The sequence below is a fragment of the Mugil cephalus genome, chromosome 4, assembly GCF_022458985.1.
Source record: "Mugil cephalus isolate CIBA_MC_2020 chromosome 4, CIBA_Mcephalus_1.1, whole genome shotgun sequence".
In the NCBI taxonomy this organism is placed as follows: domain Eukaryota; kingdom Metazoa; phylum Chordata; class Actinopteri; order Mugiliformes; family Mugilidae; genus Mugil; species Mugil cephalus.
In genome coordinates this window covers 26,562,408-26,586,183 of record NC_061773.1, presented here as the reverse complement: position 1 = coordinate 26,586,183, position 23,776 = coordinate 26,562,408, and the positions used below count along the sequence as shown (strand labels likewise).

The 23,776-nt window shown below is 40.5% G+C and overlaps 2 protein-coding genes and 1 long non-coding RNA gene across 5 annotated transcripts; all 3 read left to right on the top strand.

The window, feature by feature from the left end:
* The first annotated feature begins 1,079 nt into the window (after window positions 1–1,079).
* bhlhe40 (basic helix-loop-helix family, member e40) lies at window positions 1,080–4,635 on the top strand. Its single transcript, XM_047582589.1, has 5 exons — window positions 1,080–1,482; window positions 1,585–1,648; window positions 1,725–1,832; window positions 2,236–2,359; window positions 2,496–4,635. The coding sequence occupies exons 1-5, from the start codon at window positions 1,415–1,417 to the stop codon at window positions 3,338–3,340; spliced, it is 1,209 nt and encodes a 402-aa protein (XP_047438545.1). The 5' UTR covers window positions 1,080–1,414; the 3' UTR covers window positions 3,341–4,635.
* A 4,254-nt stretch (window positions 4,636–8,889) lies between these two features.
* LOC125006510 (N-acylethanolamine-hydrolyzing acid amidase-like) lies at window positions 8,890–14,202 on the top strand. Its single transcript, XM_047582590.1, has 11 exons — window positions 8,890–9,175; window positions 10,269–10,433; window positions 10,554–10,677; window positions 10,764–10,854; window positions 10,935–11,020; window positions 11,101–11,273; window positions 11,363–11,425; window positions 12,272–12,338; window positions 12,465–12,493; window positions 13,824–13,893; window positions 13,986–14,202. Exons 1-11 carry the CDS (start codon window positions 8,952–8,954, stop codon window positions 14,004–14,006), a joined length of 1,113 nt encoding a protein of 370 aa, XP_047438546.1. The 5' UTR covers window positions 8,890–8,951; the 3' UTR covers window positions 14,007–14,202.
* A 986-nt stretch (window positions 14,203–15,188) lies between these two features.
* On the top strand, window positions 15,189–23,575 carry LOC125006052. Of its 3 annotated transcripts, none has more exons than XR_007112527.1 (4): window positions 15,189–15,306; window positions 16,803–19,597; window positions 21,828–21,929; window positions 22,646–23,575. It is a non-coding gene; the product is annotated as an uncharacterized LOC125006052 (long non-coding RNA). The 3 variants fall into 3 exon arrangements; XR_007112528.1 differs by having other exon boundaries at window positions 20,341–21,929; XR_007112526.1 differs by having other exon boundaries at window positions 16,803–21,929.
* Window positions 23,576–23,776: the final 201 nt, after the last annotated feature.

Below are 23,776 nucleotides of genomic sequence, written 5' to 3'. Positions count from 1 at the left end.
GCGTAAAATTCGACTTGGACACGTTAATGAGATCTGAGATTTAAAAAAAAAAAGATATGAAGATACGTTAGAAACACCAGATTATTATGTTGTTTTGTTTCAGATTTTATCGAAATTCAGAGCAAGTGTTGTCCGACCCCCCCACCCCCGCTCCAGTTGTTTTGAAGCCGTTTCTATTTATAGTCTGTCTGCTTCGGGACGTCGGCGGGTGGAACCGACCGACCAGTCGGGTACTCTCGGTTATCTGTGAGACTGACGTCATCGGCATGGATCCGCTCTCTCTCGCGCGCGCTCTCTCTCTCGCTCTCTCTCTCTCTCTCTCTCTCGCTCTCAGTCGGCCATGAGGAGCTCAACGTGACCCCCCCCCGTCCCTCCCCCCTCTCCCCGTTCCGCTCCGTGGCTGTGTCATCTCGCCGCAGGTGCACGTGCCACCGGTACAGTCTGAACTTACACGGTGTCCACGGTGAGGGGTGAGCGCGTGATACCCGGAAGACACCGGAATGCGGAATGTAAAAACAAAGCAAAGTGTTAAATGTAGATACGTTAAATATAATAATAGAAATTAACGCTGCATGAATATTTTATTATTTGTCCTCGGTAGATGTGAATCTCTTTTATTATTATTATTATTATTATTATTACTTTTGTGTCGTGAACTATTTTCCTGGGGGCATCTTTAAATTCTGACCTTCTAGAACAAACCTCAAGCTAAGAGCTAAAATGCAAAAAAAAAAATAAATAAAATAAAAAAATATATATATATGTATCTATTTTTTTTTAAACAGAACTAGAATCCCTTTAGAGTTTCTAAAATCTGCTGCGGGTCTGTTGCTCTACTTTCTGTCTTTGTAAACACTCAGCTCTCCAAACACGGAGCATGGTGGGACACGGGACTCAGCGGAGGAGGAGGAGGAATACTAGAGATGTGTGTGTGTGTGTGTGTGTGTGCGTGTGTGTGTGTGTGTGTGTGTGTGTGTGTGTGTGTGTGTGAGTGAGTGAGTGAGGGGGGAGGGGAGGGGAGGGTGAGGAGTTGAAAGCGCCGTCCAACACGTGAGTCTCATGTGACGGAGCGGAGTGTGTGTCTGAGGCTGAGAGACGTGCCTGCAGTCACAGGGTTTATTTAACACGTAGTCAGTCATAAACCCACCCAGCTCTCACACGCTGCGTGGAGTCTCCCCAGGCATACTACCGAGCCCAGACCTCAGGGTGACAACATCCAGCCGCGCTCCGGCTGCAACTCTCAACGGGAACGCAAACACTGGATACTAGGAGATACTTTCCTTTCTCTCTTTTATTTCTACATTCAATGACTCCTCTGTGGGTTTGAATCGCGGTAGCAGACGGAACATCTGGGACGCGTTTTTTAAGGCTTTTGAAGCGATTTCTTCGGGTTTTTATTTCACGGTGAAGCGACATGGAGAGGATTACCAGTGCGCAACCCCCTCCCTGTGTTCCAAAGCGCCAGTCACTGGACATGCACGGGTAAAATGAACATTTCATCTTGTTTTTGATTCTTTTCTGTTCTTCTCTGCGCATTTTAGACACTCGTCTAATTTTATCTTGTCTCCCCCCACCAAAAAAAAGAATGGAGTTTCCCATCTATGTGTACAAGCCCAGGAGGGGCATGAAGCGCGGGGATGAGAGCAAGGTAAATTCTCACTGAAACGCTCATTGTCGCCAAGTTTAAAGAGATCAGTGTCTGACTGAGTGCGACCTTCCTCCAGGAGACCTACAAGCTGCCGCACCGGCTCATCGAGAAGAAAAGACGGGACAGAATCAACGAGTGCATCGCGCAGCTGAAGGATCTGCTGCCAGAACATCTGAAGCTTACAGTGAGTATTATCTTGAACATATGGCGCGTCTGAGCCACATGGTTCTTCTGAGCCGCAGAGAGTGGGTTCAGTTTTGTGAAGTGCTTCAAAAAATAGTGTTGGATTTTAAAAGAGTAAATCTGGAAAAAAAAAAAAAAATGCATTCTGATTTTTAACTTTTACAGAAAATGACAGTTTTTAACAATACTTTTTATTTTATTTTTATTATTTTGTGTTTTTAATTAATTGATAATTTTTTTAAATTATTTGAATTTGTTATGAAGGGTTGTGTCTCCGTGTGTGCGTGCGTGCGTGTACTGGATTGCATGACTTCCTCCGTGTTGGAGGCTTTGTCCTCTGTTCAGCTGCAGAATGTGTTACATAAGAAAGATCAACATGCTTATCGAAGGTCTTCCTGTTTTAGACGCTGGGTCATTTGGAGAAAGCCGTGGTGCTGGAGCTCACTCTGAAGCATGTGAAGGCCCTGAGTGCCCTCCTGGAGCAGCAGCAGCAGAAAATCATGACGCTGCAGAAGGACCTAAAGATCAGTACGTTCAGTTTTTTTTTTTTTTTTTTTAATTAATTAATTAATTTTTTTGTCAATGAGCATCAGTGGACTAACTAAATTTCTGCATGCAGTGAGTTTGGTGGTTTTGTTTTTAATGCTGGGCCTCTAATCACCAGGCGACCATGGAGGCGAAGGTGCAGAGAGCAGTGAGGAGATGTTCCGCTCCGGCTTTCACCTGTGCGCTAAAGAAGTCCTCCACTACCTGGCCAGCCAGGAGAGCAGCAGAGACCTGACCCCTTCAAACGTCATCAGTCACATCCAGAAGGTGGCAGCCGAAGTCCTGCAGCATCCCAGCGGCCCTCAGCCAGCCGAGCCCACCCAGAACAAACCCCCCGGGCAGCCTCAGAGGGCCTCAGAGGGCCCCGCTAAGAACTGTGTCCCCGTCATTCAAAGGACTTACCCCCACGGGACGGGGGAGCAGAGCGGCAGCGACACAGACACCGACAGCGGCTACGGGGGAGAGCACGACAAGCGCGACCCCAAAGCGCAGTGGACAGAGAGCCACGCCAGGGAGGCCGAGCTCAAGCGCCCCCCGTCTGAGCGGACGCCCGGCGCAGTCAAGCGGGAGAGTGACGAGCCTCAGGCCAAGAGGTCCAGGTCGGACTCCTTGGAGGATGACGCCCTGTCCGGTCACGCGGCAGGAGGTCCTGGCGGTTACATGAGCTTCTCCCCCAACCAGCCCCCGTTCTGCCTCCCCTTCTACCTCCTCCCCCCGGCGGCTGCAGCGGCGGCGGCGTACCTGCCCATGCTGGAGAAGTGCTGGTACACCGGGGGCATGCCGGTCATGTACCCGAGCATGAACGGCTCCATGGCGAGCCTCCCTCCGGACACGCTGCCCTCTTCCCTGGTCATGTCCCCCAGGGCCGGGTCTCCAGTACCCCACCAGACCCCTATGGACTCCCCCGCTCTCCACAAAGCTTTAAAGCAGGTCCCCCCTTTGAACTTGGAAACCAAAGACTAAGCAGACGTGTCTGAGACAGAATCTTGTCCTCTGAATGTTGAACGGGGTGAAACGGATAGAGGGCAGAAGAAACACAAACGCTGTGGCGTCCCTTCAAACCCCCGCCGTAGTCCCGCCCCAGCACAGCACCCCCAAACGGTAACTGTCCCGTCATCGGCCCCCAAACCCGAAGGCGGACTTTTGAGGGCAAACCTGGAGTGGCCCAGGCGAAGGTCTCATATCACACCCGTTGCTCTGAAACACTGTGAACACGGTCGGTTTGCAGCGTGGACACGAGACGGCGAGAGGTTTTTAACTTTTTATTTTTAGCTATGTTTGTCTTCTCTGCGCTCAGTGTTGAATGTCAGAGTCGAACCCAGAATGTAATGCACAGACAAGCCCCCGCCCTCCAGATGATTCGCATTAACACGAACACACAATTACACAACGTCACGTCTCTAATGAATGTAAAGATTGAACTAAAGCCCCTCGTAGATGCTGCTTGAATTCTTATCACCTGCTGTAGATCTGTTCATGGAGGATCTACCTTCTTCAGTATTTGTCGCTTCAGCAACTGCAACAAAACCAATATGTAGAATGTTACCAAAAAATAAACCTCTCTATCTATATATATTTATATAGATATATATGTCTGAGGCGTCACCCTTTAGTTATGTCAGAGCTAAATGTGCACAAGAGATCATGATGTTTAAAGAATTCAGGGCGTTGACACTGTACGAGGTGTGTCACTCGTGGACATACGCGCTTTTACCATTTTATTTGTGACTCATGACTGTTTGTGCATTTTAGATGGAGTTCCTGTGAAGTAACGTCTTGTAATTATTTTTTCTGCTCATGCTACTTGTACATCTCTATTTTTGATACGTGGCCCCGCTGGTGGGTATTAGTAGAGCTACCGGAGGGAGGAGGGAGGAGGGAGGAGGGAGGAGGAAGGAGGTGGTTTCAGGTGGAGGTGGCCATTTTCGCTGTATGCTGCAAAAACGTGTACAGTGTGCGTAATTGCCCAATGTGCATCCTGGCCCCCAGGTTCCCCGGTCGAGTCGAGGCCTGGTTTTAGCTCATGCTGTTGCCTTTACTCGCAGACACAACAAGTGTTTAGACGTGTTCGCTTCAAATCTCTGTGTCTGTGGCAAACAGAGTGAATGTAAGACTCAAACAAAAAATAATAGTTTTATATAGAAAGAGGTACTTGGGATTTTTATTTTGAAACGTTAACACATGGTTGTACATATTTTGTATATAAAGTATTATTGATATATATATTAAAATATTAATAAAGCTTCTCTTTTTTTGTCCTCCCCGTGGAATTTGTGTTTGACTGCCTGTTGGCTTGAACGTGTCGTAGCCGGCCAACCTGACAGCTCCTCATAACAACACACACTTACATAACACTTACATAACCCACAAAGCAGCACAGCCTCTGTAAATCAATAGCATGTCTTGGATTACAGGATGTACGCATTTCAAATTGTGCAGGATTTCTAAAGATCTTTGCAAAGGACATATATTTATATATCAAAAAAATATTTATTTATCACATTTATTTCTTAAACTTTCACCACTGTGCTACAATAATATTTCACTTTATTTATATTATATTAATAATATAAATGAAGCTATAAATTGAAAAGTAGAGGTAATCACTTTGGTAAAAATGAAAACATAAACAATAAATTACCGTAAATTTACTTTTGTGGAACGATAATAAATGTGCAGAGATAATTAATTTCTGCTGAACCTGCGTGCACCACTGTGTGAACGCTTGTTGTTTGCATGTGCGTGGTGGGACATTAAAGCCTTTGATTCGCTTTCACTTTTAATAATATGGAATCTAAGCATCCTTCGACTCGCTGCTCCTCGGCCCGCTGCTGTTTCCTGGCTGGTTACGCAGCTGTAGCTGTAAGTAATAATGAAAATAAAAAGGATCTTGATCCGCTCACCACCCACCTCGTCTACCGACATGTGTGGGAATGTGTTTTTTTCTTGTAGTCACAACAGCATTTTGTCATTTTGGAAGAGATCCCAGCTGTTCTTAGACTGACTCTTCACCAGAACCGCTCCAAGTTCTCCTCAACTCAAAAATGCAACACGGGCGCCACCTTGTGGAGTCGCTGCTTCACTTCATGCTGGTTCCAGGTTCATGTCAGATGACCCTGGTATAAATACTGTTTACAAGATCCTTCCTCTGGAAATTAAGGATATGTGAATAAAGATTAAGAAAAACTTCAAACACATGATGTTTGTCAGGGAGTAACCTTCTAAGTCGCAGCGTTAATGTATTACTACATATTCCTTTATGCTTTGCTGTTGTGTCGTCCTCAGTAGACCCACAGTCTTATCTGACCCTGTCTTCTCCCGACTGTGTGAATTGATGATTGAGCCGGGGCAGGATGTGGTCTCTCTGGAGCCTCGCTGACTGAAGTGTTAGCTCATTGTCATGAGAAAATAGCAGGCTTCCAGGAAGGCCTGACCCACACAAGTGTGATAGCATCTAAAAGAATGACCGTGTCATTGAGGATCTGCCTGATTAACGTCTGACCGACGTAGCGGCTCAGACCACTCTGGAACTCCGTGGAGACCAGTGTGTGTCACGAGGGCAGGATTTCTCAGAACGGGAAAAGGATGACATAGAAGAGGAGGTAAAGAAACATTCTTTTGTCCAGAAACATGGAGGACGGGCTGAGGACGGGTTTCATTCAGAAGCTCATTCAGTTGCTCCTGCAAATGTTTCTGTTCTATTCTAAAATCAACTCAGTGGGAGAGATATATATTTTATTTCTAATATTTACACCTGCTCATTGCAAGAACACATGAAAATAAATAGAGTTTATGATGTAGTGAATACTTTTGTTGATCTGTTTGTCCAGCTCGTCCCACAGATGCTCGGTTGGATTGAGATCTGGGGACTTTGGAGGCTAGTTCAACTCCTCAAACTCGTTGTTGTGCTCCTCAAGCCATTCCTGAACCATCATAGCTTTGTTCTGCTGGAAGAGGCCAGAGCCACCAGGGAACATCTATGAAAAAGTGGACATGGTCGGAAACAGTGGTGAGGTGGGAGGATGGCAGGACCCAAGGGTTCCCAGCAGAACACTGACAGAATCATCTCTCTGCCTCCTCTGGCTTACCTTCTTCCCACAATGCTTCCTGGTGCCATGTGTTCCCCAGGTAAGAGTAAGGGCACACACCCGTGATATAAAAGAACTGTAGGAGCTTCCATCAGAGGTCAGAGGTCAGAGGTCAGCGTGGACACCCTGACTGGTCTGCAGCTCCACAGCCCCAAACTAAACCAGCTGTGATCCACCGGATGTTCTGACTCCTTTCTATCAGAACCAGCATCATCTTCTTCATCAGTCTGAGCTCCGTTAGCTTGTCTGTTGGATCAGAACCACTGATCCTTGGTCCATGACCCCGTCTCTGGTTCTCCTCCTTCCTTGGACCTTTGTTCATAGATGCTGACCTCTGCAGACCAGGAACATGGAGACATTCTGATCCGGTCGTCTAGACGTCACAGTCTGGCTCTCGTCAGACTCGCTCACATCCACACTTTGAGGACAAGGTGTTCACTTACTGCTTATTTTATCCTGCTACTAACAGGTGCTGTGATGACAAGATAATTGGTGCCGGTCACTGGACCTCACTGCTTAGTTTATTCCATTTCATGTAGCTCATGTTTTGGAATAATAATCAGCCTTAAAACCTTGGAACCATATTTTTTTTTTTAATTACTAGGCTGGATGAGCATCATTAAAGCTCATTTTCTTTACTCTGTGGTAACAGTTGATGGTGAGTCCTGATTCCTGCGAGGCATCGCAAGAGACATGAATATTTACACATGGATGTTTATTTTGTTTTATCATTGATTCACAAGAAAACATTCAGGAACATTATGCTGTGACAGTGACAGATGGAGGAAGCAGAGGGTCTGATCTTCCTTCCTGTGTAGAAATGAACACCCGTCTCAGTAGAAGTGTGGGCCGTAAACCTGAATCTACTCTGACTGACAGTTTCACCAAAACATTACGTCACCGCACGCTCGTCTCCTGCAGGCAGACTTAGATCATGCATAACAGATTATGTTTGATTTTGCAGCCTCAGTTAAGATCTTTCTTCTTAGATTCTTAGATTCTTAGATTCACACATTCCAAGAACAACGAGAACAAATCCTGACGGACGTGTTCAAAATGAAAGAGTTCTCAGTACAAAACTACAGAAAGAAAAAATAAATAAATAAAAATAGTAAACAAATTGAAATAAAAAGAATCCTGCAGCAAAGTAATGCTAAAAATGAGACTTTATTATTATTAGCAGTAGTACTGGTAGTAGTAATAGTTGTCGTATTAGTATAATACAGTTATATTGTATTAGTCAAATAAATGCTGCACAAATTACATTTATTTGCTCTCTTATTTATTACAACAATTGTCAGTTACGACCTGGGAGTATCCTGGCTAATGTTAGACATCAGTATCAGTAGTTATCCCAAATAACTAATAATCCTATGCAAATTAGGTTCATAATACTACAAAAATAAATGTAAGCAGTCACAATAGAGCAGGTCGAATTGCTCCAAATACGAAGAGCTCCAAACATGATTTAATTACACAAGAACAGGCTAAAACTGATCTGAACCAGCTACAAGATGACAGCTGTACTTAAAGTTTTGATGCTTTTACACTGAAGATTGTCACTGCAGACTCAGGGTCCTACTTTTACTTATAAAACAATCTGAACATTTGTTCCACTCAGACTTTTTAATACAGTCGCTGCTTGTGACCGTGTTAGAAATAACCTTAATCCTCTACGGCCTGTGTTTTCCATGTACAGAGTGTTGTTACCGTAACTCTATCAAAGTTTATCCGATCAGAAAAAAATCCAGCTGTGTTGGAAAGCTGAGAATTGTTGGCATGCGCACATATATGGGTCATTACGGTAGTAAGATAGGCAGGAACTGCTTCAATCACTTCCTTATTGAGCAGTCAGCTAATGTGTAGATATTGTAATATTTTAGTGTGACTGTATAAAGTTATATTGTTATAATATTTGACTTGAGAATGTTGAAAATGCACTTTGTATTTAGTTTTCTTTTGCACATTTTTTTTTGCACACACGTATAGGTTCACATTTCAAGTGTCAAATCAAAACTTCATGCACAATAATAATATGTGATTTGAGTGATTGTGAATGTTTGGAATGCATTTCCCCCTTTGCACTGTTATTTGCACATACAGAGTCTTAGACTCAAAAAATGATCATTCTGGACATAGGTTCAATTTTTCTTCTTTTAAACTGTTGTGAATGTAACCATGTAGTGTGCAATAGGCTTTAAGTTGTTGACAAGTCAAGTTCAACTCCTCCTGGGAAAAGCGACCAAAGCTCTCAGACTTCACTCATTTCCTGGCCGTTTTACAGCCATAACAACAAAACGCGTCCAGATCGTCCCTTTTAGCCTGAGCACCAGCCCACTGCATTCCACTGCATTTACTGCAAATGCTTTTATTTTGAAGCAAGGCCCTGAGTGGAAGTGTCGCTCTTGTTTACGTCCGCATCAGAATCCCACGCAGGAAGAGCCGTGGGTGTCAAGCCGCAGTTCACCCAGGCCGGAGCGGACGTGATGTCGCGGACGGAGCCGCTGGTGCTGGGGCTGGGGCTGGTGAAGGCGGTGCTGGTGGCGGTGCTGGTGGTGGAGGTGGTCGGAGCCGCAGCGCTGAGCCGGGCGGAGCTCCCTCCACCGTCGGTGAACATCAGCCTGGACGCAGCTCCGGAGGAGAGATGGAGGCCTCTCCTGGAAGTCTTCGACATAGACTACCTGAATAAAGCGGCCGCAGAAATCATTGAGTAAGTTTCTACTTTAGACACTTTTTATCTTTTTGTTTTTCTTTTTCCATAAAGTTATAATCGGGTCATTTGAATCTTTTTACTAAGCGTTATCAGGCTACTTCTGGTCCCGTGTCGCTAATAAACTAAATAGAATTACAGTAAAGTGGAGCAGCATGGAGCTGTGACCTTGTTAAGTGTCTACATGGAACATTTAGATCTCTGCTCATTTCATTATCACATTTTTATTTATTAGTTTATTTATAACAGAAGTAATATTATCTGACAAGACATGAATAAATGAACTAAGACAGAGTCAGTATGTTACTCTCCCCAAAGTACAGGGCAAATGCACATTTTGCAAAATGTTTTTCTTTAATGACCTCTGTATCATTCTGTGCTACTTTCTGGGAGTTGTACACTATTTAAGACACTGATTAGCATAAAAAAATGATACTATAAGCACGTAACAAATAAAAATTCGAAAGGACAAACTCTTGCCTCTGTATTTATTCATTTAAACATTATCAGTCATTATCTTGTGATGCTGGTAACGGATGAGACTGACATTCGTTCAGCATTTATGTTCCAAATAAAATTGCCCAAATGCAAAAGTCTTATAATGAGATGTAAGAAGAATATGTTGAATATAACTGAATCAGAATTACTGTTACTTTTGTTACAGCAGCTCCTACTCAAATTGTTCAGAACAAAGAGCAATGTCGGCAAATTAGAATATGTAGAATCTGAAGGCAATTAGAATTAGAATACATGCATCAATTAAAAAAGTATAAACATATATATATTTATGTATGTAAAGTGTAAGTGAACATGCCCTCTGAGTTGTTGCTCTGTAATAACACTGAATATGTTGTGTTGCACAGTAGGATATTATTCCAAATGGTTAGTCCAGAGTCTACTAAAGAAATATGTACAAGTATGAAAAGAAAGTGAACGTGTGTTATTGCACAGTGTCAGTATAAGTATGGGTTATTAAATATGTGTTATAGCAGTATATAGAGTTGTTTCGGATATGATGCTGTTTAATAAATATTACGACTCCAGCATTTAGTCCAGTGCTGACGCTTAGATTTTTTGTTGTGTTTTTTTTCAGTACTACAATTCCAAAATGGGTTCATCATGCAATTAAGCCTGTTGTGGCGGCCCTGGAGGAGTACATGCCTCAGCCTTACGCGGGGGAGATCCGCGGCCTGGCCTCTCATCTGGGAGGAGGCCTGTCCGACGTCATCATGCTCAACTTTGCCTACGAAGTATCTGCGTACGTATGACTTTGAATCCACTGGGGAACATATGGTAGTGGAAACACATGTACTAAGCTGAGACCCTCAGGAAGCTGGTGAAAGTCTTCTCATGCCAACAAACTCTATGCGTCCCCTAGATTTTGCACTAGCATCGTAGCTCAGGACAAAAATGGGCACGTGTACCACGGCAGGAATCTTGATTACCCTCATCCTATTCTGAGGAACATGACTGTCAACGTAGTTTTCCTCAAGAATGGAAAAGTATGTATTGAAAGCGTACACAGCTAACGGTCATTTAAGTCCAATCACCAGTCGACTTGAGCCTGTTTGACGTCGCCCTCTTTCAGGTGGCCTACCAGGGGACGTCCTTCGCCGGCTACGTCGGCCTGTGGACCGGACAGAGTCCTCACAAGTTCACCGTGTCGGGCGACCAACGAGGTACGACCACTCACAGCTGGAGAAAAGTTACAGCTGATTGTTTCTTCTGGTTTTCAACTTTCAACTCGCGGCCGTCACAGGCACCGATCACTGGTGGAACTGGTGGAAGAACTTTGTGTCTGCTGTCCTGTACCGGAGGTCTCCAGTCAGCTGGCTGGTGAGGGAGGTGAGTTCGTTTTAAAAGGAGGAGGGGAGACATTCGCAGCATGTGGGAAGTGAAACTAATTGTGTGTGACGTACTCACAGACGCTGGAGGAAGCAGAGAACTTTCAGGATGCAGTGATGCGTCTGTCAAAAACCCCCATCATCACAGGGGTGTATTTCATCGTGGGCGGGCTGCGGGCCAAGGAAGGGGTCGTGATCACCAGAGATCGACAGGGCCCTGCTGACATCTGGCCTCTGGACCCCGTGAATGGAAAGTAGGTGTAGGATCTGAGGAGGTGCATGAAGGGGGGGGGTTCATTGCGATGCCACAGCTTCTTAAAACGTGTGTCGCTGACTGTTTTAGTTGGTACCGGGTGGAGACGAACTTTGACCACTGGCGTCCTCCTCCGGCCACGGACCATCGAAGGTGAGTCATCTCACATGATGAACACGCGCACAGTTTTGTTTTGTTACTATTCCAGAAGTTTTTTAAAAAAAGGCAACTGGACTTGGAGAGTTTTGATGAGACATTTCATCTGAAGCTTCTTCGGCTCTAAGAGACTGGTGGGAAGTTGAGGTTTAAATAAGGAACTTTGTGGGTAAAATTTATAGGAAACTTGCTCTTACTTGTTTCTGTAGGAACCAGGAACTGGTTTCACTTCAGCTGATGAAGTCCCTGCTGAGGTGCAAAACTCTGCAGTTCGTCTAGTGGCCACTAGAGGCTCCAAAAGGGAGCAAAACCCCATAGACCCACATGTTAAAGCATTATTAAACATGTTTACAGCCTGGTTCAAAAGTCTTTTTCGGTCTCAATATTTTATTTCACTATTCAAGACAACTGTACGGGGATGTTTTCTTTTCTAACTTATTTGTTTATTTTATTTAAGGTTTAAAATTCTGCATAATTAAAGGAGTTTCCACTTTGAGTGACATAGCTTGAGCTAACCATTTGCAGTATCCGAGTGTTGGTGGAGTAAAGTTCATCCAACATGGCAACCGCAGGCTCCGCCCACTTTGAGCTTCATTTTCAAGGTTCCAAATCCATTGGAACCTGTATATACTATTGTCCATAGTATATACAGTCAGTGATTGATACTTACCTGTCGTTACCTACCTGTTGTAGGTAAGTATCCAGCCGTATCTTCTCCAAACTCTACAAGTCCAGTTGCCTCTTTTAAACCCCCTTTAGATATAAACCATGAACCTGCATGACTGAGAACCTTCACAGACGTTGTTGCTATTGTTCTACTTCTCTCATGTGTTCATTTATCAGAGAAGCTGCCAACAAAGCGCTAAATGCTACCGGACAAGCTCACATCAACATGGACACACTTTATCAGGTGATAGTATGAACAAACTCGATCATAGTTCACCACTACTGAACTACGGAGCCAAAGTTCACTAGTGTTACATTGTGAAACGTCTCGGAAAATGTATGAATTTATAACACGAGTCTCATCCTGCAGGTTTTGTCGCTGTATCCAGTGTGTAATGGGTAAGGAGGAAGTTGTCTGTTCTCGATCTGTGCTCCCATTATTGTTTCACATGACTGTCCATGTTGTTGAGATGAGGCGATGATGTGCATTCCAGTTTCAGTTCCCCTCGTCCCACCTCAGCAATGTTGTCAATAGGCCTCTGTTTGACCCCGTAGTTCAGCTCATAGCATGCAGCATATAGAAAAGCAGCACATAGAACAGCAGCACATAGAACAGCAGCGTATAGGAGAGCAGCACATAGAACAGCAGCACAGAACAGCAGCGTATAGAACAGCAGCGCGTAGAACAGCAGCACATGGAACAGCAGCACATAGAACAGCAGTAGAGTCTGCAGAGTTCATGCATGTTTTTAAGGAACCTTCACACAGCTTGTTTTCTAGATATATGCTTATATTTTTTCATGATACATTTGGCTCACACACATATCAAAATTGAACTTTCTACAGACGAGAGATTCAGGAGGCACATTCCACATATACACACTGCCATGCATGATACGTCTACATGACCGGAGAGGGCTGCACAGAAATAAAAGCACATCAACGGAGAAAACATATAATTAGAGAGGTGAAAAAACTACCAGTTATTGCCTCCCGAATAAATTAACACCATGAGGAAAACAAAGATCAGTTCATCAGGGATTAACGTTTCTTTTAAACACAACAAAGGGTCATTACAGCTTCAGCTCTTGGATATTGAGTCAAATTCCAAACAAAAATATATCAACAAGCAATTCAACTCAAGACAATTAAGTATCATGAAACAAAAGTTGGTTTTCAAGCAAAAATCATGAACAAAACAGCTCAATAAGTCGATAAGTCCTTCACCATGAATAATAGTGGAAATATTCAAATCCATATATGACAGGAATGGGCCCCATGTTTTATGAAGAACATCGTCTTTGCTGTGTAGTTTACACGTCACATAGTCAAGTGCAACATATTCAAGTGTCACTCTTTGCCTCTGAGTCTGAGATGAAACTTGATCCATCATCTAATTTCTAAGAATACACGTTCTAGCACAGAAAGCAAGTGTTTGGTGAAGGTTTCTTTTAAATTTGACAGACAAATCAGGTATGTCAAGTTGCAAATGTTAGGGGTTGTTGATTAAATTGATAGACAGGATCTTATTAATCGTCTGCCCTATGATGCTGTACTTTCTTACAACACGTGAAAAGACCAGTTTCTGTTTTACCTGTAGTGGGGGGAGAGATGTGGGCCCTGTGTAAGAGCTTAAGTTGCATGGTTCTGACACGGTTACAGACTTATTTTGCGTATTTTCACCCTTACACACAGCGTGTTTTAATAAAACTTGAATGTCTCTCCTCAGAATCACTGTTTACACGACCATAATGAGTGCAGCGACCCCTGAGAAGTATGACACACTTGTCCGACCACAGGTAACCTCATGACATATATACACTCCTGCAGTGATAAGCAGTGAAGTGGTGAAACTCCCTCTGCTCACTTATTCCTTCTAATCTGTTTCTAGGGTTGCCCCTACACATACTGACCAGCGTGGATCAGGCTGCAGAGAGTCTGAACTTCACAACAGATTCATGTGGAGATTTTATAACAAATGTGATTACAAGGGAATCAAGACATTTTTAAAATGACCAAGATCAAGTGACTTTTGCATTAATTTTTATGGCCTTATGTACGGGTAATTTACATTTTAAGCTTAATTAAACTGATTGTGATTGTCTGGAGTCAGCTGTGATCTTTCACCCAGTAGATGTGTCACTGTGTATTAGCTGGATTATGTTTGATTAAATAGCTTCTTGTAGCTTCTACGTGGCAACAAGAGGAGAGATGTTCCAGTTGCTGCATGAATCTACAGTATTTGTGATTAACTTTCCCCCAGTTTCAACAAAACTCAGGTGAACTTTGACCAACAAGATTCAAGTGTTTGACGAAACACTCTTAGGTTTCTCTACTTTTCTTTACTTTGCACTTTTCATACAAAAATGCAATGAAAAGTGCTTCACATAAATAAAAACATAAAACATTACAACAAATTATAAAAGTCTACCCCTTCCAACCCCACATATAGACCCACAAATGCACACATGTACACATGCACACACACAATTTCACGCATGCAAGTGCACAACATAGTAAAAGGTCTAGTAACATTTCAGGGCACTGAGGATCCAGGTGAGGAACAAAAACCTATGGGGGGCATCCACACTGAGAAGCACCACAGCCTGAGACCAGAGTAGACTTCACACAAGATGCAGAGCCCCCCAGTCCTCCTGGCCTGATGGATGGAGGGCCCCCATGAAGAGAGAAAGGATTAAAGACAGTAAGAAAGGATAAAAACAAGCGATAAATACAATAATAATAAAATATATAAAAGGAGTAGGGAAATGTAAAAACTTAAGATTTAAAGATTAAAAAAAAGTTAAAGATTTGATAATGATAAAATGTACATAGATAACTAATTAAAAGCATCAGATAATAGGAATAGTAAAATAAGAGAATGAAAAAGTAAAAGGGATTAAATAAAAGATGACTCTTGATTTGATCAGTTATGTCTCAACATAATAACTACCAATGGAGTTTTGCAGCTCACATGCTCAGTCTCGGACAGAAGTTTTAAAAAGGTTTTAAATGTTTCTTCAGTTAATAAACCAGTGATATTTGTCTGTATAGAACTTACGTGCTTTTATTTTGAAGAAACGTGAGAAGAAAACGAAAGCGAAACTTAACTCGTCTCCTCCATTTTGTCTCTAAAGCGAGTATACGGAGCATCATGGAGCTTCTACTGTTTTATTTTCTGACTTTGGCTGGAATAACATACTGTGTTGAAGGTAAGAGTTACTACTTAAAGCGTCAGACGGACTTTTACGGTCATATAATTAATAATTATTGTTAAAATAATCAAACGTGTTGTAGGAGTAGGCCTCTGGTCCCGTCAATAATTGGTAAATGGTAAATGGTCTTGCTTTCATATAGCGCTTTTCTACCTACTCAAAGGTACTCAAAGCGCTTTTACAGTCAGACATCCACCTATTCGCTCACAGGCACACACACATTCACACACCAACCTCTGAGGTTCACCAGACTCCAGGATTTATGAAAGTTATGAAGTAGAAATAAAAGAGGAAGTCAGGTTAACATCGTCGTATTGAAGTGTTCCTGACTTTATTATTCAGTGTCATTACAAACAACTCATCAAGGTTCTGTGTGAATGTGGTGTGACTACAAAAGATCTACTTACTGAGATAAAACGTGTTATTATTAGAGAGTGTCTTTTTAGTGACGTCATGCTTGTCCCTGTTTTACTGTACAGTCTCTAGGACACACCCCGGTCAAGTAAGGCGTGGTACGCACTGCGTAGGTGGCGAGTCACCTACTCTGACTCTAAACTGACCCTAGGTAGAGTGTGAGTGCGAAGGGTTGTGTTTGGTTATGTGTTAGCCCGCCTCTCGCCCGATGACACCTGGGATGGATAAGCTCCAGCAGCCCTAGGAAGGATAAACGGTCCCTGGGTGGGACTGAGCTGCGTCCTCCAGATACAAACCTGTTTCAGAGAATTAAATGTGCAACGCTTATTTTAGGTCATATTTATGTGTCTACTATCTTTATAGTAGTAGGAATAATAATGCATTATATAATTATAATATTAATAAGTAAAGTTTTATTCATATCGTCGACAAGTAATCTTCACACGCGAACAGACTACAACTCCCTGAACCCAAGCACTTCCTGTCTGAGCTTTAGCAAAACATCAAGTAAAGTGGTTAAGTTTTAAATGTGTGAATTTATTCCACATTCTCATCAACACAAAGTCCCCTGCTCTTTATTCTGGATCTGCTGCAGCTAAAATGAAACATGATGATCTGAATCCCAGCAGTTATTTCATTCATTCTGGTCTTTACATCCAAAGTTTCTGATAAATGGAAACCATCTGTTGATTGAACTCATTATAGATTGTGACAGTGTCAGGATGCAGCTGTCCACAAATAAGGTTTAGTTTGGAGCTTTAGGAGAAATCCTGTGTTGTGCCATCTAGTGGTGACTGGTGGAATCACCTCACATAGCAAATACCAGTTAACACAACGAGACAGTTGTTTAGTTGAATCCAGTTAATTAAAACCAGATGAACATTTAATGAAGCTGTTGTCCAGTTGTTAACTGAACACTTGTATGATTTCTATGGTGAAACATGATAATAGTGAAATATTTTCAATATTCTAATAGAAAACCCAATAATGTTGGTGGTGAAACATGTAAACTGTGTTACTGACTGATCACTATGGATGTGAACACACTGATTAACACAATAAATGTTTTTGTCTTCCAGTCACCAAGATGAAGTGAAAGAAGATGAAGACGTCATTTTACCCTGTTCCTTAGACTCTACAACATTCGGTCTGAGACCTTTGACTGGAAGAAAGATGATCAGAAGGAATGTGTCCTGTACAGTGCAGGGACTCATTATAATAACGGACGTCCAGGTCAAGATCCACAGTTCAAAGGTCGAGTCTTTCATTTTGAAGATCAGCTCCAGTCTGGTAATGCCTCCATAGAAATCAGAAACACAAAGGTGACAGACAGTGGAAGGTACAGCTGTATTTTTCCACTTCCACAGAAGACAAGATCCATCATTGAGCTCATTATTGGTGAGTACTTCCATGAAACAGTTAAAGACTCCTGATTATTTACAGAAGTGACTGGTTCATGTGTCCCAGATGAACTCAAGTCAAATTATCATCAGTCAGAAAAACAGTTTACATCATAATATATGTTTGTTGATGACGTCACTGATGAATGATCTCACCTGGATGTGATGAAACTAATCACTGATTATTGGACACATTTATACACCAACATCTCTTTAGTTTGTACCAGTTTTAATCCTGTAGAAGGTTTGTAAATAGTTTTTATATAAATGAAGTGACCTGAAACTATAGAAAGTACATTTTTGACGTCTGGATGATTCTCAATACTTTATTTATGATGCACTAATATTGATAAAGGTTTTGGTTTTAGCTGTTGTAGCTGTGTAGGTTAAAATCAGATGATCTTTACATCTCCATGTATCACTGATGGAGACATTATTAATATTTTCTACATATATACCAGTGATGTTCTTTATTTCCATTCTAATGAATCCAGTTTCAGTCAGTGTTTCTGTAATGATCCTCTGACATTGATTGAGGCGTCTCAGTCGTCAGTTTCTCCTTCATAAAAGTACTTCAGTCTAATTCTACAGCTCTGTAGTGTCTCCTACTGCAGTTTCTGATGTTTAGTTTCATGTATATGATCATTAGGGTGAATATTTGTGGAGCTATGATAAGACATTTATTGTGTATTATTAATTCTGGGAGATCAGAGTTATAAGAAGATTAATGTGTTGGGATGGTGAGTTGTATTTTATTTGATTCTTCAATTCTCCCATAATTTCTACTTTTAACTTTATAATGTTTTTGTTGTTAAACTGTCAGAAATGTGTAAACATGTATTTAATAGTGAAGTTAGTGTTGTACTAGATTATATTGTATTGAGGTGTTTCTAATATTGTGGCCATCCCATATTAATACATTAGTGGAGCAGATTATTAAGAACTCCACTCAGGATAAAACAACACAACACATCACTGATTCTGACCTCAGTAGTTCAACATACAGTCACTGGCCAGTTTATTAGGTACAGCAGTGAATTCATTCTAATATAACAGTCCTGCTCTAAATCTAGTCTCCATGAAGGTTCTGGTGTTCAGCTTTAGTTTCTAATCACTGACACATGTTGGTTCAACTGTGTTTTCATTTTGATACTATACTATTTAATACCTTTGCACTGACACATGTTCCTATTGTTTTGACATCGTAGTCAGTGGCTAGACTAAATAACAGAAACACTTTAGTGTTTAACTGGTGGAACAGAGGAGGAACTAAATATGTGACTCTGATGTGAACTGATCCAGAACAGAGTTGAAGTAGTTGATGATAAGAAGTCAGTGACATTAGAGACGTCACAGTAGTAGAGTTTATGAACACAGCAGTGGTAGAGGAGACATTAGATGGTAATGGTGCAGGTGTACCTAATAATATGGCCACTAACTGACACTGACAGGATTCAACCCTGACAATAAAAGATGTTAAACTTTTTATCATCCATTTCTTAGTGAGTGTTCATGTTGTTGAGTCAGAAACAGTGTTGTTGCCGTGGTGATGAGTTAATAAATCTGGAGTTAAATCTGGTTTAAAGTTTAAATCAAACACTGCTGAGATGAATCAGATGTAATTATGAGCTGCTTTTATATCCACATGTTTTACTGAGTTTCTCTTAAATATGTTTTAAGTCACATAAACCAGCAGAGAATGGATGAAAACACTTCATCATTTGCCACTTTATTAGGTACACTAGTAAAAACAAATGATTTCTAATACAACAACAACAATGATCTAGATCATCCAGGTCAATCATCACCTTTCTGACCAATAATTCATAAAACATTGGTCATGAAGGAGGATTTAGATCAGGACTGTTACAGTAGAATATATTCACTAGTGAACCTAATGAACTGTCTAATACCTCACACAGAAAAACATGTTGCTGCTACTTCTACATTTACACTATGAACTCTTTATTTTATTCTATTTATTATTTATGTTTAATACTAGTAAAGGTCTTAATGTTCTGTACTTTAGTTATTATTCCTTCAGTGTTAGGATATGTCTGTCTTTATCTGTTGTGGACTTTATCTCTTCACTGTGGGATAGTGAGAAATGTTTTCTCAGTCCCTTTGTGTGTCTGCTACATGTGTCTAGTTATGCGTCTAATATTGTGTTTCTCATAAGTTGTTGTTTGTGTTCACAGGTACAGCTCTAAATCCTGTCATAACACATCATGAAGCAAAGGAAGGAGTGTTGCTGCAGTGTGAAGTTCGAGGTGCTTCTCCAAAACCTAAACTAGTCTGGAAGGACAGAGCTGGAAACATCCTTCCTGCTGAAGAACCAGAGGTCACAGAAGATAAAGGCATCTACAACGTCATCCTCAAAGCTACTGTGACCAAGACCAACACCTATCGCTGTGTATCCACACAAGAGGAAATCAAACATGAAGTTTATACTGAGACATATGTGTCTGTTCCTGGTAAGTTTTCTCCTTCTTATTACATCTCATCTGTCTCCAAAAACATTAAATTGTGTTTAGACTAAAACAAACTGGGATTCAGACATAAAATGAGCAGCTCCAGTCAGATTTAAACTGTTATTTCAGTTGGTTTTAGTTCATTAAAAAATGTTTCTCCACAACCATCATCAGGAGCCACTGGTTCATCTCTTCACTGAGACTGAGAGTCAGTTTCCTCCATGAGAGAAAAAACTAACGCTGCCTTCAAATCAAACTCAAATTACAAGTTGTGTTTATTGAATGTTTGGTTATTTAATATAGGAAATGTTAAAGTCATATTTAAAAGATGAGGCCGTTGTGAATATCAACATTTACCTCAGACGTGATTTAAAATTAAATCTCTATACGACTAAATTACAATATATAGATTAATATATCATTTTAAACACATCACAACTCCTGAACTTGGACCTCACACAAAACTTCCAGCTACAAGGTTGTTAACACCACAAGACTAAACCAAACTACTACACAACAAATAAAAACTAAAGTTAAACAAAGTCACTCTGGAAACTAAAGTGAAAAGTAACAAAACTCTAATGAGTCGACTGATTGAACCAATCACAGCTGCTGTTTGATCCCAGAATAAGACTGTAGCTCAGACTGAGATAAACAGCTGATTTACACTCAGACGTCAACACAATAATGAAACATAGAATGATATAAACGTGTAAAAAGACTGAACTTAGATTGTTCTCCTGTAGATGAAACAACTGTCTGTGTTTATTGATGTGAAGTTAATGAGTCAGTTTGAGCCTATAACGAGTTTCTGAGACCTCTGCTCCACCAACATCATCAACACTTCACTGAAAAACCTGCTGACAACAAGAAGGAGACTTGTCATCTGCCCCCTGGTGGATTTATCCAGGCTCTGCACCCACTGGCTTTTACAGGAGTTTACAGATTTATTTATGTTTTCACAGAAATCTTAGTTCATTTTCAAAAGTTTACATTAAAAATATAATTTATGTTTTTACTGATATTTCAATATAAATAATTACTTCATTAAATCAACCTTCAACTTCATACTTTATACATTATGTTATAGTGAATCATTGGGGATTTAATGTGAATCTCTGAATAACTTTATTTATTGACATGAGTGAATGTAAATGTTTCATTAATGAGTTTAAAGTGTATTCAGAGGTTGAAGAGGCTCCTGCTGACCCAGCACCAAGAAACACGTCATGATTTGAATCTTTACTGAAGTTAATAAATACTACAATGAAAAAAGATCTGAGTTCAAAAGTCACTGAACCAAAAAGAATCAACAAAACAAACTTAGAGTAGAATTAAACAGTTTATAAATGTGCTAAATTAGAATTAGAAACCTTTACTTGTCCAAGAATGGAGAAATTTCAGTTTACAACAGAATACAAAAGTAAATAACAAGAGTAAAGAGTGTAGGGTAAGATAAAAGATAAATAATAAAAAATAAAATAGACATGTGCAAAAAGTATTACACAGATGATGATTATCAGATATTAGTTGTACACAGTAAATAAGAGTAAATTACAGTATAAATGAGTATAAATTGTAGTTGTTAGCGTGTTTAAACTGTAGCTGCAGTAGTAGAGTAGTTGTTCTTAGTTTGTCTCCAGCCCTGACAGTCGTGGTTGTAACAGAGCTGCAGCAGAACGTGGAGTCAGATGTTAACATGTTGGTGTTACTGGACGTCTCAGTCTGCTCAGTGAAGCATGAACCTTGTTAAGTGGAGAATATTTGATGTGAACAAAGCTCATCAATAGAAGCATCATCAGATGAAGATGTCTCTGAGATGTAGTCCAGAGTCCATCCCAGCCTGGGCTCAGGGTGGAGAAAACCTCCAGACAGACTGTCAGACATGTTTTCACATCTCAGGATCACAGCAGGAGGAAAAGCACAAGTCACATGGAAAAGGCTAAAGTAGAGAGGCAGGACAGAGATTCAAAGCTCCTTCATACTGATGAACAACACGTCTCAGAAAGAGGAGGATGCTACAACATCAGCCTCCTCACTACTGACACCAAAACCTAAAGCAAGCTGTTAGCTGTGAACCCAAGCAGGAGGAAACTGGACATTAGATCCATGCTGACATCACTGAGCCTGCTTTGAATCTGCACTGACTGCTACAGTTTAGATTTCAGGACCATCAACACATGCTGCTGTTCTCTCTGACTGTGTCACATTAACTTCATGTCTTCTGTTTCAGGATCATCTGCTGGACTGATTGTTGGATTGGTTGTTGGTGTTGTTGTTGTTGTTGTTGTTGTTGTTGCTGGTGTTGTTCTTTACTTCAAAAGAAAATATAAAGGTAAGTTTAACTAATTCTTATTCTACCAGTAAATCTGATCAGACATCATCATCTTCTTCCTCTGTCTCCATGTCCAGAGTCTTGACAGTAGTTTAGTGAGAAATGAAACTTTGTGTTCATGTTTCCACTCATGATGACTGAACCTGTGTGTGATTGCTGTAATCCTTCCTCCTGTTCATACTGATCCTAACATGGACAGGACACAGTCTCCAGTCCTCATTCTATTATCTGGACTTAATGTGAGGCTTTCAGCAGTCTGACTTCATCCACTGGATATTTGTCAAAGTTTTCTCCTTCATCAAACCAAATGTCCTTTCAGTCTTTCTCTTCCTTTAAGTTCTAAAGTGACAGTAACTTGTGAAGAGAGACACTTGATTTGAGTCTGACTGAGACTGATGAAGCTTCATCTGAACTTTACAATCTGGTTTAGTTCACAATGAGGATTGTGGCTTTTGACCACTATCACAGGAGGAAGTATGAACAAGAGGAGTGGATCAGAACTACATCATTGATTTCATTTCTCACACTAAAACACTTTTTCTTTCTCCACTCATCCTCTTGTCTTTGCTTTAACTTCCTGTTCAATATAATAATGATAAAAATAATAAAAATTCTATATAATTTTTATTATTTAACATAAATATGTTTTAATAGATACAAATAAAACATGTGTCAGTGTCCAAACATTTACTGTATTTTTCTTTTCTTTCCTGCAGGTAGAGGTGGTGTAGTTTAATGAACCAGAGGATCGACCGTTGGACCAACAATTCATCTGATGATTTCTCTGTTTCACTTTAGTCTGAAACTATTTATTGACTCATCTTTGGTTCTTGTAAGATTTTTTTTTAAAGTTCAGGTCTAGTTTTAAAGTTAACAGAAGATTGTTTCTCTATTAACTCTGAGGTTTTTCACAGTGAAGGATGAGACCATGAACGACACATTCAGTTTGCTTCTGTTCTTCTGAAAACTACTTTGAGTTTCAGTGAAAACATTTGGAAAAAATTGGGACATTTTATCAGAATATTTTCTCAGTCAGAGAATAGTTTCATTTTCATTTAAATCCAAAATGTACAGAATGGATCCATGTCACTGATGTATGTTTAGTTGTAAAATGGTGCATGCTTACATACACAGTGTTTTTCTCCTTTAGATAAAGAGGCCTGTTAAATATACAGTGAATGTATCAGTAAATATGAATTCCTCTGAGTTACACATGAAGAAAAGGAAAACTTCTGTCAGCTCTTTGAATTCATGATGCTGGTTTCTTGAAATATTCATTTTTAATTTAATTTCTATCCTGAACAATGAAACAGCTGATAGTGAATGAAATCTATGAAAGTTCAGCACCTGAGGAGCAGAACTGATCACTAGTGTTGAAGATATTATCTGTAACTTTGTAAAAATGTAAATGTCTTGTATGAAGAGTTAACTGGAGTCAGTGTACAGTGTACAGAAACATATGGACTGAAACTCCTAATGTGTTAATAATTGATCATCCACATGTTGCTGCCTTTTGATTTTATCATGTATTTGTTTGTTTTTTTGTCCATTTTTACTGTGTTGTAATCCAATAATATCAAAGATCATTGAAGCCTAAAATATAATAATTGTGTGTTCAGTTAAAAAAATAAAAGGAATGAAAGACATTTTATCTTCTGGGTCAGTTTCTATGATGATTTCCATCTGATTTTATGAGAATATGCTCCAACTTTTACCTTCTTTAAATATAACATTACATTTAGATAAAATAATCTGTTTCACTCTAAATAATGAAACTAATCTGGTTCAGTGTATTTATGCTGATTTTAGAGAACAGAGTGTTTCTAACATATGAACAGTGGAGGAGT

What these genes read in the sequence shown, in the direction of transcription:
- bhlhe40 (XM_047582589.1), top strand. Translation starts at nt 1,415, where the DNA reads ATGGAGAGGATTACCAGTGCGCAACCCCCTCCCTGTGTTCCAAAGCGC. An exon ending in AGCGCGGGGATGAGAGCAAG is followed by an intron (nt 1,649 to 1,724) that starts GTAAATTCTCAC and finishes ACCTTCCTCCAG; the next exon opens with GAGACCTACAAGCTGCCGCA. An exon ending in GCAGAAGGACCTAAAGATCA is followed by an intron (nt 2,360 to 2,495) that starts GTACGTTCAGTT and finishes TCTAATCACCAG; the next exon opens with GCGACCATGGAGGCGAAGGT.
- LOC125006510 (XM_047582590.1), top strand. Translation starts at nt 8,952, where the DNA reads ATGTCGCGGACGGAGCCGCTGGTGCTGGGGCTGGGGCTGGTGAAGGCG. An exon ending in TTTGCCTACGAAGTATCTGC is followed by an intron (nt 10,434 to 10,553) that starts GTACGTATGACT and finishes TGCGTCCCCTAG; the next exon opens with ATTTTGCACTAGCATCGTAG. An exon ending in TTTTCCTCAAGAATGGAAAA is followed by an intron (nt 10,678 to 10,763) that starts GTATGTATTGAA and finishes GCCCTCTTTCAG; the next exon opens with GTGGCCTACCAGGGGACGTC.